Consider the following 18,436-nt stretch of genomic DNA (forward strand, 5'->3'; position numbering starts at 1 on the left):
TAGCAACATAAATTTAGAAAAACTCCTAGCTAGGGCTCTTATCAAAAATCAGCAGTTGGTTACCTAAAGAAACACAATGCAATTGTACAATTTCCTTTCATATTTACCAATTACGATCAGCATACAAGGAAGTCTTCGTCTCACAGGTACCGTTTCTCGATCAGCGTGGGTACCGTTTCGATCAGCATGGGACGGGGCAAAGGGGCAAAGTGGACGGGGCAATTGCCTCACGGCGGCAAAATAAAACTACTACTTCATGCAAAGGGACAAATCAAAGTTAAGGTCTCTAGGGTAAAAAAATCATTTAAGTCTCTTTCTCTCGATTAGAGAAAGAATCAAAGTCTCTTTCAAAATGGCGTCGCAGCAAGGTGGGCCATAATAGCTACGAAGTCTGCAAAATGGCGGGACGTCCAATAATGGCTACTTTCCTCTCGTGCACCTGGTTTTTATAGACAACAGTTCAAATCCAGTAGGGTCTTGCATTGGAGGGTTCATAGGTTAGCTTCAAATTGTCCAATCAAAAACACAGTTCTCAAGCTTTTACTTAAGCATACATTATCCTTGGAGATGGGTACGCAAGTTGCAACATTGTCTACCAATTAGCTCACTTTCAGAGCCTCCATTGTCCGCACCTGCAAATTGACCTTGGAGTAAAGAGAAAAATGCCAAGCTGGCACGAAACTTTAAGATAAGCATGTGAACGATCTCAGTGGAAAAGTACAGCTTCAAGCAAAAATACACGTTTATTAGCACATTGGAAAAATACGAGCATCTAAACCGTGAGACCAGGAAACTAGGCCGAAGCCTCTACTAAAGTTATGCTAAGCTAAAGCATTTCAAACAAGCAAATCGTAGCATACATTTATGATTATGTCGGATTAGTGCAATTCTAATACACCACGTTATATAAAGCACGCTTATAAATGTTGGCAAACTACTCTAAGGGCACATTTTGTCCCCGTACAATCTTTATTAGTTCGGTTAAAGTCACACATGATTATTTCAACACTACGTTTATGCGCTAATAAATGTAAAACCTTCATTTCTGCTTCATCACGCTCATGGCTTATGCCAAGCCAGGCCCTCTGTGGCACTAGAAGGCCTCTCCTGTGAATCTATCGCGTGGCCACCTCTGGCCATTTCAGAGCACAGAAGCTGAAAGAAAGGCCAGCATTCAGAGAACAGGATTTTCATATCGAACATCAGTGGTGCCAGGTGCCTTTCTGGTTCATATAAATACATAGAAAGTGACAACAAAAAAGGGCTACGGGCCGATCGAGCGTGGCTGTGAACAACAACTCTACACAGACCCCAGATGCTTGCAGTGGGATGGTACGCCCTCAACAAAACTGTGATATAAATAAAGCAATGTGTAAAACCTAGAGGCGAACACTGCCCCTTGTGAAGTGCCGTGGTCCTTTGCCAGCGTATTTTAATTGCACTGCCCTCTTGCCATCTGTATCACAATTAAGAAATCGTGTGCCACCCCCCGCCGGCGCCGGTTCTGCATCCCACTCTGGGTCGATGAATGGCCGGTCTGTTTCTGCAGCTGTACCCTTATTCCAGTTAAAACATTGCAGCCGCTCTAAAAGTGCGCGGCCGTCGAGAGTCGTCGACAAGGCATCCGAGCGGGAGCAAGAGAGGAGGATCGAAGCCACAGGCTGGACCGGGGAACGACGATGGTGTCGGAGCGCGACAACGCCGGCCTTCAAGTGAGTCCTACCCGGCCCTTCGGGCACCAACCCTGGTCCTGTTTTTCAATTCTGTTTTTAAAGCTCTGTGTTACATTTCACAGTCACCCACCAAAGCAAACATTTCGACTGCCAGCTACGTATTTCATTTTTGTCACTCTCACGCAAAGAACAATTAGTTGCTCCTTGTGAAAGAGGGGAGGTTGCAAGTAACAGGAGCAGTAGAACAACAGGCTTTCATTTTAAAAGCTGGGCCCCTGGCTCTGTAATTAACCTTCATTACCCTGATAAATTTAAAGGTACAATCCAAATGTCTTGTGTCTGACAAAATAACACACCGCCCCCTGCAGCCCGCAAAGGGAGCTGCACGGGGAGGAGCGTTCTTTGGACAACCAGAAGGATGTTTTTTCTTTGCTGCACATTTCAGTGCATAGGCCTCTAGACAGACACTTTCTGTTATTCACAGAATGACAACCATATTCCTCCAAAGCACCACCATTAAGAGAATATAAACTGCAAATAATAAGCTCCACAAACCTTGTGAGGATTAAAGTTTTTGGCTGCCGGATGCATTAAACATGGAAAAACGGCTAACCTTGGACAGCCCTTTTTGTTTGTCAGAAGGCCAAGGTGTTTCTTTGCTCTGAATTATTCTGCTAAGTATATTCGCTAGGCTAGTGTAGCATGTGACTGACCAGGTCTCAAACTCAGAAGTAATTAAAAATGCATGTTGAAACAGGCCCCTTTTTGGCCCCATATTCATGTTCCTTTCCAGGCAAAAACGTATTGGTTTCTGAACAATGAATATAAAAAAACTTTACAGTAATCCATATCAATGATTTAGTTCCTGTGTATATTTCATTTTTTACTTAATCTTGCATTCCCCAAGAATGTTAGGTGTTTCCAGGATGCCAGGATGTTGTCTTTCTGTATTTTGCCTGTGTGGCCTATTATTCTTGTTTAGTTCATACTTTGAACTGAGTTGCCTACGAGTTTTTATAGTGTGCTACGATTAAGAGCTCTGGCATTGAGACTGAAGGCAGTGCAAGTTTCTCACGGTGCCTGTCAGTGGGTCAAAAAGTTGTTTGGAAATACATGGTCATCCAGTCTTTGACCTCTCTGCAGAGCGCACAAAGCAATGGTCACGTATTGCAGTTACAATTCTGATGCTGTGCCAACATGTGTAAAGCAGGTACACTGTTGTCAAAGTATTGACAAGGCGAAAGTAAAAGAAAATTCAGTGCTTACAGGTGAGTGTGTGTGTTCTGTGTTTGTGGGTGCTGAAGTGAAAGAGATGCAAGGAAGTGTATTCAGGAGAGGACGAAATGAGGGTGCTGAAGATGAAAGAGATGAGGTTTAAGATGTGTAAATAGACAAGACGTGGAGAGAAAAATATACAGTAAACATAATAGGAGCGACTGAGAAACTCTGAAGACCTCTACCCCTTCCACACACCTCAGTAATGTTTAATTCACAGTCTCCCAATTTCAGAATTGAAACGTTTTCAATCTTAATTATTTACAACACAATTATTGTTATTACTGATTTATCTTAAGGAGCTAACAATCATTGACAAAGCTTATAGTCCCAGCTGCGTTGTTGGTGTCAGTTGTTGTGTAATTTATCTGGATGCAATTTCAGCTATCTCAGAGAGGAACTACAATATTGGTGGACTGGCACACTAAGGGAATCACATCAATGTAGCCTAAGTGTTTAAGGCACATCTTAATTACACAGGTCACCCCTCTTTCAGTGACCACCCCCTCTTTCTTCATCCCATTTAGGGCCCGACGGCTGACAAAGTCTGTGAAAGCAGATGTTGGAAGTGCCCTGCTATGCACTGTGGATGGGTTGTGGGGTATAACAAATAGTGATAATAATAACTTTTTTATATAGTGCTTGTGTGTGTTTGTAGTTTTTTTTATATTGTTGGCTAAATAACGGCTGTTTCATACTACTGTAATTAAAAATAATTTTTATTTTCTTGTTATTAAATTTAGCCTGTGTTAGTGCAACACTTTTCAGTGTTTGTATTGGACTGAGTACAGTTCACTCATGCATTACTAAAACTGCAAAACAGGCGTCAGTGTGCTGATTTGACAAGCAGAGAATGTATAGGGATGCAGCACAGGGTATGTGATGGGTTTGTCAAATGCCTGGTTACTACCAAAATATAAGGGCATTGGACAGAAAAGGGAATTATGACACTGCCAAAGTACTACTTTTATCTCTGCAGTTTGGCACTTACCAAAGTACGACTTTTATGTCTGCATGTTGTACTTTAATGGAAGGATGCTTGTTTGTGACTGCTGTTTGTGCCTATCCAGAAAGGAAAAAGGAAGGCAATAGAAAAGTACAATGATCTTCCTGAAGATGAAAACTAAGACACTGAGAAAAGAAGGAAAGGGAATGGTTAGCTGTAAGAGTAATCAAATAGGAGAAAATCAAGAGCAAAAAGTGGAAACGGTGTGTTACAGTGGTGATCTAGAGTGGAGAGCACTCATCCTCTTCAGGTTACTGAACAGCTCCAAAGATGCAACGGCACCCATAGAGTGATGGTTGTATGATGGAACCACGCATGCTGGAACAACGCATGCCTTAACAATGTGGTCGGAACCACGACTGTGTTGTTTCCAGGTATGCCTTTGCCACGCATGCCTTTACAACAAATTTTGTTGTAAAAGCATGCCTAGTAAAGACGTGTGGAAATGGTATGCGAAACGGCATGCGTGGCTCTCTCATGCAACCCCCCCACCCACCCTGAGGCCCAAAACTACCACACCCCTAATACCTAAACTATCCCACACCCACCCTGAGCCCTAAAAAAAACTATCCCAACGCCCACCCTACCCATAAAAACGAAAGTACCCCAACATCCCACTCACCCTGAACCCTAAAAGAAACTACTCCGACCCCCCACCCCTGCCCCTAAAAACTAAACTACCTGACACCTCCCACCACCCTGAGCCCTAAAACCTTCCCCCAATAAGCAAACTATCCTGAACCCCCCACCCACCCTAAGCCCTAAAAAAACTATCCTGACCCCCCACCCACCCCTAGAAACTAAATAATCCTGACCTCCCCACCCCCCCAACCCTAAAAAAAGCTACCCAAATCCTGCCCCTAAAAACTAAAGTACCCGACACTCCCCACCCACTCTAAGCCCTAAATCCACCCACCGCTAAAAACTACCCACCAACTCTGCTGCAACCCTACTTACCTCACCACGTCCTCTCCCGATCATTCCTCCTCTTTTCTCCTCCCTCCTCCCGCCCTTCAGTAAACCTTCCCGCTCCCCTTTAAAAATAAACTACCTCGTCCCCACCCAAAGCCCTAAAAAACCCAAATCCCCCCATTTCAGCACCTAAAAAAAAAATTAGCTCAATCCCGCAACCCTTAACCCTAAAAAAAAATACCCAATCCCCCCACCACCGCCCCTTTTTCTGTGCCTTAATCACACATTTGCGTTGTTGAGCACATGCGTGGTTAAGGAACGGAAAAAGCCATGCGTTGTTCTGACAAGTGTGGTTACGCTTGCATGGGAAAAGTCTGCATTGTTTACAACGCGTGGTTAAGGACGTTTCCCTAGAGTGATGTCTGTAAAATAAGAGTCTGTTGTTTCATAGAAAACACATGGTTATGGTGCATTTTTCATGTAATGAACACATGCTACCAAAAACTCCACCCTTATAACATTGTTCAGATACTAGACACAAACATAAGGTGATTTTACTGCAAAGCATTGACAAGGGCACTGTTTTAAGGGTTGAAAAAGAAATGCAACCTTCCAGCAGATGAGCAAACAGGTTTAAATCAGGGTTGAAAGAACATACCTGTATCAATAAATCATGTGTGTAGTTGTGTGTGGGGGTAAAATGCAATGGTCAATGTGTGTGAATGTTATTAATGTCAATGTGAACATTTATATGGTGTGATGCATGAGTTGCAGTGTACGAGTGTAGCACATGTTTTAAAATATAAGCGCGCCACATAAGTGTCAGTGTTTTATGTAAAATTGCAGTCAGCATCAAGTTGGAAGTATGACACACAGCAAAGGGTTAACATTACAGTGTAGATGCATTGGTGCAAATGTAATGATCTTATGTGTGATATTAAAGCAGACGTGTAATATAATGTGTTATGAGAACTATTACTACAAAAGTGTGGCCCATGTCAAAGTAGTGAGTGAAAGTGACCCAAGTCTGACTGTGTTACATGGAGTAACATTATTGTGAACGTGAGTAAACACAACACAAATAAAGATGTTGAACTGTTTATGCGCTAGTACATACATGAGGGAACTCCTGTGAGTCTGACGAGAGACTGCCTTGCCACCCAGCTCATTGTTTGTCCAAGGCTCAAAAGTGAAATACGGATTATCATGCTGTAAAGCACAAGCTCTCCCTTGTTTTACAAGAAATTCTCACAATCAAGCCGTCTTTGTCTCACTCACAATTCCTCAATAATACAGAAAGCCTTCTGACTTTTCAAACATGACAGCAGTTTGTCAAGTAAAACAGAAAACATTGATTGGCAAGTAAGTGTTTTTTTTCTTGGCAGCATGCATTTTTTAAAATATTAAAACATTTTTGCAAGCATATGCAACAGAAATTCTGAGATTTAAAGTAAAAAAAAAGCCACTTTCTAAATGTGATGGGCAGAGGGCATAGGTTTTCTAAGGAAAATAAGTAAGAAATGAACTCTTGCAGTGCTAAGCCTTCCAGCTTGCACTAAAAAGCACTGATCAAAAGGCTGTAGAGAAAAGTGCTTGCACACTTCTGTTATGCATTGGGAGGCTGCAGAAAATGAGTTGCAAAGCTCAGGGCCTCATTACGATGCTGGCGGTCTCAGCCTCGCTGTGACGGTCGGACCACTGCACTCCAGGCAGTCCTACTGCCACATTACGACCCTGTTGGTCAGACCGCCAGAGGACCGCTGCCCCCGTCAGGAACATGGTTCCCAACGGACTGACGACGGGCTGGCTTGGGTTCAGCTACAGCTGCGCTGACTTCAGCACCGCGTGCTGAGCACAAGTCATCTTTTCACCAGCCTTTCCATGGCAGGGTCCCTGGCATGCAAAGACTGGCAAAAAGGGTGTTCAGGGGGCCACGGGGATCTCTGCTCTGCTCATGCCCATGACATGGGCAGTGCAGGGGCCCTCCTACCAGCACCCTGCTTTGCAGACGGTGCACATTCTGAGGGTGCTGGTGTGCTACGGCATTGGTCTCAACTCTCTTAAGGGAGCTGATATCAATATCATAGTACTGTTCTCGCCAGGCTGACCGGCAGGAATGTCGAAATATGATATTCCTGCCAGTCAGCCCGGTGGGAATATTGTAATATGGCGGGGTGAGGCAGCCGGGTTGATGGCCGCGTCATCTCTGCAAGTTTGGCGGTTGGCTCGTCTGACTCTTAAACTCGTAATCATGTCCTCAGTGTTTTCGGTCGCAACATGTGTTTAATGTTTTCCAAAGTCCAGCTTCTCTATGCTTTTGTTTACATTGAAGTGGGAAAAGTAAATCTAGCCTCTGTAAAGACCAACACTTTCCAGACTGTTGCCTAGATTGGAGTGGCAACAGTAAACTGAACCAAAGTCCAACACTTTCTCTACTGTTGCTTAGACCGGAGTGGTAATAGAAAATCATCTGAACCAAAGGCCAACACTTCTCTATTGTTGCTTAGATTGAAATGGGAAAAGTAAATCCAAACTCTCCAAAGTCAACACTTTTCCTACTTTTGCTTAAGTTAGAGTTAGAATCATAAATGCATTCCTTTAAGGTCCAACACTTTTGTTAGTGTTGTTTATTTTGGATTGTTGTTATGTTTTGTTTTTTAATGTATTTATGAAAAAAATAGACATTTTTATTTACATTTGAGTTTTTTATTTTAATTAGAATTTTATATTTAAGTATGATGTATGTTTTCATTAATATAAAAGTATATCAATTTTAATTTCTAACTTATTGTTAATATTTTGATGTATTTTTCAAATTGTGAAAATATTGTTTTTATATTGTAATATAGATACATTTATATGTATGTAAATCATACATTATTTATACATTTAGTTCACATTATTAATTAAAATTATTTGTGTTATTTTTATTGTTTTTAATATGTTTTATATTATTTATGCATGTTTATTTTAATGCTAATGCTTTAATGAATGTTTTTTTAAATTGTTTCACTATTGCTTTTATATTTAAAAAAAATGTATTTATGTATTTATGTGTATGTATCTAACTTACGTTTCCAATGAAAGCTATTATTTTTCATTATATTGTTTTGTATTTATATATTTTAAATAAATTACTTATAAATGTAATTTAAATAAATTACATATAATGGTGTAGCTATACATTTTTTTGAGTTAATTAACTTTTTAATGATATCTGTTCAACTATATTTTTCCCTTGCTATTTTGGTGTTTACTTAAAAAGTAGGTAAACTTGATATGTTTGTGGATGATATTCTGATGTCACAAAATTGCTGCTCCCGATATTATGTTATATAATATCCATGTACTTAGAGTGTTCAGCATTTTCCTCTGTTATCCCAGAATTTCTTAAAGGATTTATTACAAAAAATCATAAGAAATGTGGTACACAGTCAGTGTCTTTAAGGCTCTTTAGCAGATAGGATATTACAGTGAAGTACAGAATCAAAAATATTTTAAGTCACAAGTGGGCAGCAAAATCAGAATAGAAATTGACAGGATCCCTAGTAGCATAGGAAAAGTCTTTTCCTCACCCCTAAAATCAAGGATTTTTATATATTATGTTCACATATGAAATTAGTAAACCTCCAGAATAACTGCGGTTTGAGCAAATGCATAAATTCTTTAGCAAATCAGAACACTGTTTCATTTAATCCATTATTGCCTTAACACCTAAGCACTATCCCACTACATAGATATGATTTTATCCTCTTTATGCTAATGCACCCGGAGATGGTGGTACAAACTAGATACATGAACAACAGCAAGCTATTATGAATGATTAGGGAACAGTGAGCTACCAGAGGGACCTTGAAATGTACCTGGGAAAGATTAATCAAAAACAGCATGAACAATGACAATGGAAATAAATAGGCATGATTCTGCTTCATTGCATGCTGCAGACATAGCAAACAGTGCAATTTGCAGGGAAGACAAGGGTGACAAGTATGACATCCATTTTGAACAAGATGGCTGCTCGGCCCAAATTGAGGCCTAGTTAACAAGAGTCAGGAAGACACACTTCCACACGTCATAGGAAATTTGTTTCAAAAGGAGTCATATTAAATCAATGTGCAATGTGTGATCAAGCGTAAAACCTAATTCTGCACGTTGTTATTAATGATAAAAAATCTATAGCACATAAATTCTTCACAACTACATGAAGTATGAATAGTCAATCCTTACCTCCCTCTGTGCAATTACCTCTCGATATTTTGTCCCTCAATGATAATCCCTACAACAATCCATCTACATGTGTGGGTTCAGCCCTAGCGGCCAGGCTCTGTTTGCAGGCTACTAAGCTGGACAATGTCAGTGCAGCAGTGGCACTAAATGAAGTATGATGAGAACATTGACTGAGAAAATTTAGAATATGGGGAGACATTCTTTGCTTGTATTCTAAGCTCCCTGTGGCAGTCCATTTCAATTTAACTCTTGGCACAGGCATTTATATCCCGATGGGTTCATGGTGGTGGCAGGGTGGAAAACGGAAGGGAGGCAGAGAGGGTGTCCATGGTAAGAGCATGTTACTGAGCTGGGATGAGGAGAGTCCATGTTTAAGTTTGGTGCTGGAAGAAAGTGCAGAGTGGACTTTCAGAACTAGGCTAGATGTAAGTCCAGCGAAGTACTTGATAGCAAGTTTGGGTGTGTGGTAGGGAGACATATCAGAGCCATCTTTCATAGCTGATGTAGAGGAGAGCATGGCAATAAGGAAGAAAAGCATGTCAATGTGGTGTGACAGAAAAACCAGGTCAATGGTGCCATTTTGCCACAGGATAGTAAAGTCCTATACCCAGTATGAAGGACTCACATTTTTTTCAGACCAATTATATGTGGGCAGACACATAACAGTTGCTACTTCCCAGCAAGGGGAACAACGCTTAATGATTATTTAAGCTCAGTGTACAACTCAGGTTGCAATGTGTTTCCAATAAATGGCCAATATTACCTTGTGTGCCAAAATACAGCACTCATATTGTAATAATGGGTTCCAGTTGCATACAATTGCACAGACAAAACCTGTTCACTATTCTTCTTAAACCTTTTTTTCAAGGCTTGTTTCGTTATTTCTTTTATCACATCAAAGCGCTTCTTTTCCGTATGGCAGTCCAGATGCGTAGGATTTTCCTTTGATAACTTGTAAAATTTGACTCAGTTAAACTTGAAGCAGCCGCACCCTTAAGGGGTTTACCTTGGAACATTAATCTAAAAAAAAGTAGGTGATGTCCTCAGTCCCGCCAAGATGACATACACTTCTGGGCCTCTCCCAAAAAAACATTATCTTCTCTCAGACATTTATTTTTAGAAGTCTGTAAAACGTGGTCTTTGTCTTACATATTCTACTGTCTTTTTCTAATACCCATAAAAGGGGTGCTTTGTATTAGGCTCAGAAATTATTTTAGGATAGTTTAGACTAGTGGTGGCTGGTGAACTTTGAAAGTGGTGGGGAACAAATACCAGCCTGAACCTGGACTAAAAGAATAAGAAAAGCGAGTAAATGAGCAAGGATGTTGTGTGCTATTCAAAAAGACAAGTGGTTCCTTTTACAGCACAATTGTCACATAAGTTAGCTAAAACTCTAGTGGTTTTGGAGAAATAATTAAATATCCAATATTTTTGTGGTTTGTTTTGCACACCTTACCCTCTTCAGAGGTGTTGGGCATTACTCTTGGCAAAAAATACTTTGAATAATGGTGCCAATATGGTAGATGTTTCAGCACGGTTTCCGTAACATTGGATAAAGAGCTTTATTTTACAAGCAGGTTAAATATCGGAATATGTAGTTTCAGATGGCCTATCATTTTTTCAAAACCTACTTGGTATCTTTCTTCCAGCATCCCCCCACACCCCACCCCGCAGCAACAATGTTTATTATTGTTTTATTTTTAAAGGGGCGGGTCCATGGGTAATTACAGGGACGAAGGAGGAGTGGTGTGCACTCCCCTCAGTGTGCATGTGCGTTTGGCTGGCCTCCTCAGGACGGCCAAATACACATACACACTGAGCTCTCTCCAACCCAACACTGTGTTGCCGGGTTGGAGAGAGCAGTCACAGACTCCCAGTCTGCCTGGTAGCGCAAAGCCTTAGTGCTCAGGCCAATCCTAACGCTGCTCTCATGCTGCCAGGATTGGCCGCAAGGCAGGCTGGGAGCCTGTGCCTTCAGTGCAGCGGGGAGCCAGGTAGGTTAATTATTATTTTTTTTGTTTTGTCATCGTTTGTTTTACAGCGCCGCAAGCCGCGACTGTTTTCTTCCCTTTATTTTTCTGTCCTTTCTTTTCAAGAAGATTCTCAGTTATAGGTTATGGATGAAAAATCAAGTTATACATATCTCACAATCACATGCTGTAGGTAACAGATTTTGACAAGAATACAGGGCCATATAGATTTTTCTGTTCAAATGCCATTGTTTAATTTGTAAAAGAATAAGTGCTGGGGCCCAAAGTGTTTCTCAAAAACCTGAAGTCAGCGCTGTCGAATGTCAGAGCTGCTGAACACGGCGGCTGTCTCATCCTGATTCTCTTTCATGCTTATTCTCTCCATCACTATACACTACCTCCACCTTTAGTTCACTAGTGCAGATTTTTTTTCCTTCCTGCTTTCTTCCTTTTTCACTGTTTCTCTGCTTTTGTCTTCCTTCTTTGCACCTTCTGACTATTGTTCTTGGATTAAAATCTGATGATGAAAGATAAGTCCTAGTCCCGAAAAATGAGTGGTGGTGGGCCCCAAATCCAACCACTAACTTAAATTAGCACTTTTAATTTCATAGAATTTATAGGACTAGGCAGCAAGCAGAAATATTACAGAATCTTGCACTTTAAGTCCACAAACACCAGTAGGGATGATGTCATAGAAAACTTTGTAAATTCTGATGAATAAATCCTTGCACATCTTGAAATAACACAGATGTGCTCCATTCTTTCCAAATAGAAGTCTGAAATGGCAGGCTTCCATTTTCAATGTTCTGCCCCAAACATCTGCTCATCATTTCACCAAGTACTCTAATCTGTTATTGTCACATGTAGCCTTTGAAGCCCATTTAGCAACATCAAAAGCAAGTACTGCGGATGACCACCCTGTGGCACGACTTTTCACCGCTGTTGTGCCCAGGATAGCCAGAGTTATACAGCAAAAAGGAGGCGAAAGGGGCATTTTTTAAGAGTTAGGAATACTGTCTCCGAGCCCATTAATGTTCCACAACAGGTATCCTACCTCTATCCATCTAGGAAGCCTAACAGAATACCCATTGTCTACATCTCTAATCCACTGCTTGTTTAGGATGGATTTGTGTTCTTGAAAGATAATGCAGGATACATATTATTGGTTTATATGGTGTTAATAATTTCTCCTGCGATCTGGAATAACTTAAATATTGATATTTAGCAGATAAGCTCAAGCAGCTGTTTGGTTATCCTTTTTCTTCTTCTTCTATGGCTGTGTTTTTTTAGGCATAAGGGTAGGGAAGGAGCACCATGTTATTTTGAAGGACTACAGAGTGTGGCACCGCGCGCTGGAGCGTGTACTTGTAAGTCGTTATCTAAATCGGGTCGCCTTATTAACCAGTTTCCACCCAGCAGTAGCCAAGCTCTTCAGCAATTCACATCCATTCCTTCAATTTTCTGTGTGTTTTATTTGCCTCTTACCAACACGCCTACGCTGTCCCTAACTGTATAAGTTAGTATAATGATAGATCCTAATAGTTGTATTCCTCTCCCACTTTGCCTAAGACTTAAAACTGTAGATGGTATAATGATATGAACCTTTCAAACTGTTTACATGTTTTCACATGGTTGCTGATGAGGTCTAATGCATTCTTCATGGCCTAATAATGGTGCCCCTGAAACCTGTACAGACAACAATGAGCGCCATGTGTACAAACACATTTTCCCATAGACACAGAATGGGCAAAACTGCTTGCTACATCTGGCCCTTGATTCCTAATGATAGGGGACTGAAACCCACTCCACATCAAAGTCAGAGAGGCTGGATCACTGCAAAAGCAGATCTACATTTCAACGGATTCAGTTTTTAATTCAATAAAACAAATAGTTTTTGCTAGTGTGATAAATTGAGTTATTGGTTGACTGGGCGAGCCCTGGTCAAGCCCCAACCACCGTTCTTGTCAGTTTAAGGCACAATCCAACACCAAATTAACCTGTGCTTACCCCTGGTAGCTTGGCACAGAGCAGTCAGGCTTAGCTTGAAGGCAATGTGTAAAGTATTTGTGCAACACTTGTAACAGTAAAACAGTGGAAACACCACACAAAAAGGTTTCCACAACAGGTTAGAATTTTTAAAGAATAAACTTCAAAATAGTGCTTAAAAGCAAGATGCGCCACCAGATGATATCTGGTTGCAGCGCACAGGAACAAAGTCAAAAGTTCAGGCCGACTGCGATGGAGCACAGGCCAGCTGCAGGGACCCAGTTAGGCCTGATGAACCTTAAATCCTGGTTGTGGAGCGTTACATGGGTCCGAAGCAGATGCATCACGTAGTCGAGGCGATGCGTCAGTTCTGAGATGCAGCGAGGCTGTGGTGTAAGATCCTGATGCGTCAATGTCAAGCATCCTGTTGATGGAGTTTGCGATGCCAAGGCTGGTATTGAGGATGCATAACGCAGTCAAGGCGATGCATTGGTTTCGATCCATGCAGTAGCAGCAAGAGAGGAGTTTGCGTCAGGGAGTAGCGTCGTGCAGTGACAGTTCTGAAGGCAATGCCTCAGTCCCAAGATGTGGTGAGGGGACTCTGTGGTGTCAGTTCTGACCCACACAATAGCGGTGATGCATTGGTTCCGCTGGAGCAACACCTTAAGTCCACTTCTAAGGGTCTAGGCCTGGGGTGCCACCACTTGGAAAGGCAAACTCACAGGTGTCAGAGTTCAGGTGCAGGGACAGGACTGTTGGAAGTCTTTTATGTCCCTGAGGCTTCAGATCGGGAGGCCAGCCAAATAGCCCTTGGAGTCACTTCGGGTTCTGGGTTGGAGAGATGCAGGTCTAGTCCTTCTCACTCCCAGGCAAGAGGGCAGCAGAAAGCAGGTCAGCACAGCAAAGCAGGTCAACACAACAAAGCAGGAGTCCAGCGAAACAGCAGTCCAGCAGACTGGCAGTCCTTCAGCAGCACATCAGTCCTTCTTCCTGGGAGAGTATCCACAGGTCTAGAATTGTACTTCAGTGGTGTTGTCAGAGGTCCAGTACTTATACCCAGTTGGGTCTTTGAAGTGAGGGAGACTTCGAAGACATGCCTTTGCAGTGCACTTGCCCTTTTTATCCTGGCTCCAGACTCCCTATAAGGGATTATGCAGCCCTTTGTGTGTGGACAGGACACAGTCTATTCAGGTGTAACTCAGGCTGTCCCACCTTCTGCCTTCCATCCTGCCCAAGATGGCCCATCAAGGCCCATCAGATCACACCTAAGCTCCCATTGTGTGGCTGTTTATTAGGAATACACAATGCTCAGCTGTCACCCCACCTCAGATGTGATCAGAGACACACAGCAGGCATCAAATGGCTAAAGTAAGAAAATGCCAAATTTCTGAAAGTGACATTTTTAGAATTGCATTTTAAAATCCGACTTCACCATAAATTAGGATTTTAAACTGTGATTACAGGGACACCAAACTTGGGGGGGCGGCAGGGTGTTTTCGCTTCCCATTTGGAAATTATTACTCTTATAAGGTGTAATAAGTTAGCTCCAATGTTATCGTATGGGAGAGATAGGCCTTGGAGTAGTGAAAAACAAATGTAAGAGTTTTTCACAACTAGGACTTGTGAAACTTAAAAGTACATTTACACATTTTTAAGTACACTGGGGTTGTATAGGGCCTACTTTTGAGGTGATGTATGTATTAAAAAGGAATGTTTGGGCCTGACAAAAGGTTTATTTTGTCAAGTCAACTTGGCGGTTTAAAACTGCATGCACAGGCTCTGCAGTGGCAGACCTGAAGATAAGTTTAAAGGGCTGCTTAAGTGAGTGGCACAAGCAGTGCTGCAGACCCCCAGTAGCATTTTAGTTACAGGCCCTGAGCAGAGGTAGTGCTTTCTACTGGGGACATATAAGCAAATCAGATTTGCCATTTGGGGTAAAGTCATGAAATAATGGAGACCTATTTAACTTCAGTGATGTAAGAATGGATATTGTTGACCTTATCCATGAAAAAGAAGGCAATAGAAAAGCAGAATGTTTGTGCATGAAGCACTGAAGGAGTGTCAGTGTAGGGGTTGATTAGCTGTTGAATAATATAAAACACTGCCTTTGTCTATTATTTCCCTCCACAATCCTAGAAGAATAATATACCAGATGAGCCACCCTAAACTAATTTTTACTAGTGGCCAAGGCTGAGGAGAACCACAGAGTCAGTTTAGGTCCAGAGCAGTTTTTCCAGTGGCGCACAAGGCGATTTTCGGTGGGTCGCGAAAGCCCATGCAATAAATAAAATGCCTTTAAACTCTGTATTTATTTTGCCACATATAATGTGCTTCAAGGACAGACGTCAAATGTCAGGCTATTATACTCACAGATTGCTGCTTATTTTTATAACATGGGGACTGGTGTTTACAAACTCGTCTGACTATGCAGTCAGAGAAAGAAAAGTAAAATGAGTTATGTGATTACCTTGCTGGGTAGAGGGAGAGTGAAACTGTAGGATGCTATTTTTTGTATAACACAACAAAATGTAAATACCTGTAAAGAAACCGTACACATACAGCAGATAAGGAAAGCAAAAATGAAGCACATTTTTTGTAATTCTGAAGTATGATGGAAACAAAGATTTTAATATGATCAAAAAAAGAAACTTTATTTGGTTATAAACAAATGATAAATATTCTCTAAAACCTGATTCGTGTGCAGGATAGCTTTAGCAGTAAAATGGTATGTCTGTGCAAATTTAGTAACCATTTAATTAGAAAATATGCTGTCTGTAAATGACATTGTGCTACACCCAATGCATTAGTAACATTATAAAATCGCCTGCCTGCCTCATCTGCATTAAAACTAGGTGGGTTGCAAAAGTATTTTTTTTATAAAAATTGGTTTGTGGGTCTAAAAAGTTTGGAAGGCACTGGTATAGAGAATATGGTTTAAAATTTATAATGAGCTATGTCCTCAAAAAAGATACATGGCTTAAGCACTTTAAGCTTTTCCTCACACTTGTCTAATGAAGCAAAAAAGGGACTCCTTGTAAAGTCTGGCAGGACTTTACTTTGGGGTTAGCAATAGGAATAGAATGAGAAAAGGAAATAAATTTGATCTGGTCAAAGTAATGTCAAAAATCTATACCGTTTAAAGAATCAAGGGACGAAAGAGAAGATCTATGGTATGGCCTAGTCTGCTGATGGGTTCCTTTTCAACACAATGAAAGATGTAAATAAGTATGATAACATGTAAGATGTATGGGTGCCTAAGGTTCAGGATAATCAATATTTAGATTGATATCTCCATGACCAAAACATTGCTCCATGAGAGGGCACAAAGAAATGCCCCCAGATAGTAGGACAGATGTACAAAATAGTTTTACTATCCCAAATACTTTACAGCCGCAAAATACTTTTCCTAACATACTAATCCCATTTTAGGAGTCTGTAAATTTGTATTGATTCCAAAAATGGGATTGCAACTCAATACCCATGCACTATTTGGAAAGGGTGTGTTCTACACTTCCATTCTAAATGTTGATTGAGTATGTGATATACCAATGTTTTACGACCATAATCAGGTTGTAAAATTTGAAAAGCTATAGACTTTCTAGGTGGGGTGGTAACCCATTCACAAAAAAGGGTTCCCCTGGAACCCTTTACCCTTTGTGCATGTACAAAAAAAGAGTTTGCTGGAGAGTAGGCAGTTGTCCCGTCAGCTGCCAGCTCTCCAACAAACGTTCAGAAAAAATGTTAAACACAACACTATTTCCTTTAATGAAAATGGTCTGCTTTAAAAATAAGTTTACTTTATATAAAGGTGATAACAACATGGTGGTTTGCTGATACTAGCAGGTCACCATCCCAATGATGGCCGCACACTGGAGTGAGTTGCAAATTGTGACCTATTTCATTGATATTCCTGAGATGGATTGGATTAGAACCCACTCCGAATTATAATTATACGGACCTAAAAAAATACATACAGATATAGTAGAATACACACACGAGTCTTCCTATAGGAAAGAGCTTGAAATGTCTGATGGCATTGATTACTGTACTATTGCCGACATAGGTTTAATGTTTTTGCTGAAAAACATGCAGGAGTGATGTGATTGGAAAAACTGGGTATCTCTCGCATAGTTAGATTATTAAATTGTGTGTGTTCCCAATTTGCGTTATTCATTCTGATGTGGCACAATGAAAAACAATGCGCGTTAGATCATTTGGCATAACAAGACACTTACTAGCATCATGCCCAAATCCAACCTGTAATCAAAATTTGTCCTCATAAATTTTCAGTATCCTCAGATGTATGTGAGAAATTATCCTCTCATGTGCAGTGAATATATTTGACTGCAAAAAGTTCTCATGTGTCACAATACCGGTTTTCTAATTAGCCTGTCACCTTTTAATTTCAGCCCACTGAATCAATGCTTGGGAGTACCATCAACTATTAAAGAGGCTGCATCTATTTATAGTCAGTTCAGGTAACAATTCATGCGACTGAAATATCTGGGTTTGTGTCATCAGATTTATAGTATGCCCAAAGGCACAGTGCCAGTGTGCACACACAACAAATAGTATTTTCACTAAAGACATGTTATAGTTATTGGCATATTATTGGCATAGTAAAAATTGTACTGTTAGCATGGTCTTGAAGTGACGTTGACCCTTACGGGTCACCTCAGTATGAGATCTTGGGGTTACTTTTTGCTACAAACCAGAATCACAGTTGATTTAGGCTGATCTGCTCTGGGAATTGTATTTTTTTTTACATTTGTTAGTAGAAATTATCATCTTACATGAACATATCACCGAATTTACCAAACACAAAATGTACACTTTATCTCACAGATGGTCATTAGATTTAAGAGTTCTTAAGCTTTTTCAGCTTGTGTTAACTAAACATGCATATGTTTTATAGCTCACCTCCATCCACCCCCCCCCCCCCATTATCTCCAGGGTGCTTCAACATCTTTAATTTTCAGAGTTTGCTTCCATGTCCCTAATTCACATGTATGTTTTATAGGGTTCCCAAAAGTGTGAGTGTTGTATTCTGACCCATTTCTGGTTGCGTCATGTTAATGAGCTGTCACAGTGTAAATTTTGGTGTCCGAGAGTTTGTCTGTGCGTGGAAGTTTTTAACCGTGCTAATGAGTATGGTTCCAGAATATTGTAACCAAAATATTGTCCGATTGAAATATTGTGTCTTAATATTGTATACAAAAATAACACCCCATCAGAGTTAATAATAGAAAATCTTCTCTCAGTGTGATTGTAAGAAATTGGGTTACTGGTTGACCGGGGTGAGACGCTACTCAAGCATCACCCACAATTGTTGTCAGTGTGAAGTCACAAGCAAACCCCAAATTTACCTGTGCTCAACCCTTGGGTAG

General features: G+C 40.8%; 1 protein-coding gene across 1 annotated transcript in view; it reads left to right on the forward strand.

Annotated features, from left to right (window-relative positions):
- The first annotated feature begins 1,536 nt into the window (after nucleotides 1-1,536).
- Nucleotides 1,537-18,436, forward strand: part of NINJ2 (ninjurin 2) — a 421,493-nt gene continuing 404,593 nt past the window's right edge. Inside the window, exon 1 of the mRNA XM_069228124.1 lies at nucleotides 1,537-1,712. Within this exon, the coding sequence (XP_069084225.1) occupies nucleotides 1,680-1,712 (33 nt within the window). The 5' untranslated portion in view covers nucleotides 1,537-1,679. The remainder of the gene's footprint in view (nucleotides 1,713-18,436) is intronic.

Source organism: Pleurodeles waltl, chromosome 4_1 (assembly GCF_031143425.1).
Source record: "Pleurodeles waltl isolate 20211129_DDA chromosome 4_1, aPleWal1.hap1.20221129, whole genome shotgun sequence".
Classification (NCBI taxonomy): Eukaryota; Metazoa; Chordata; class Amphibia; order Caudata; family Salamandridae; genus Pleurodeles; species Pleurodeles waltl.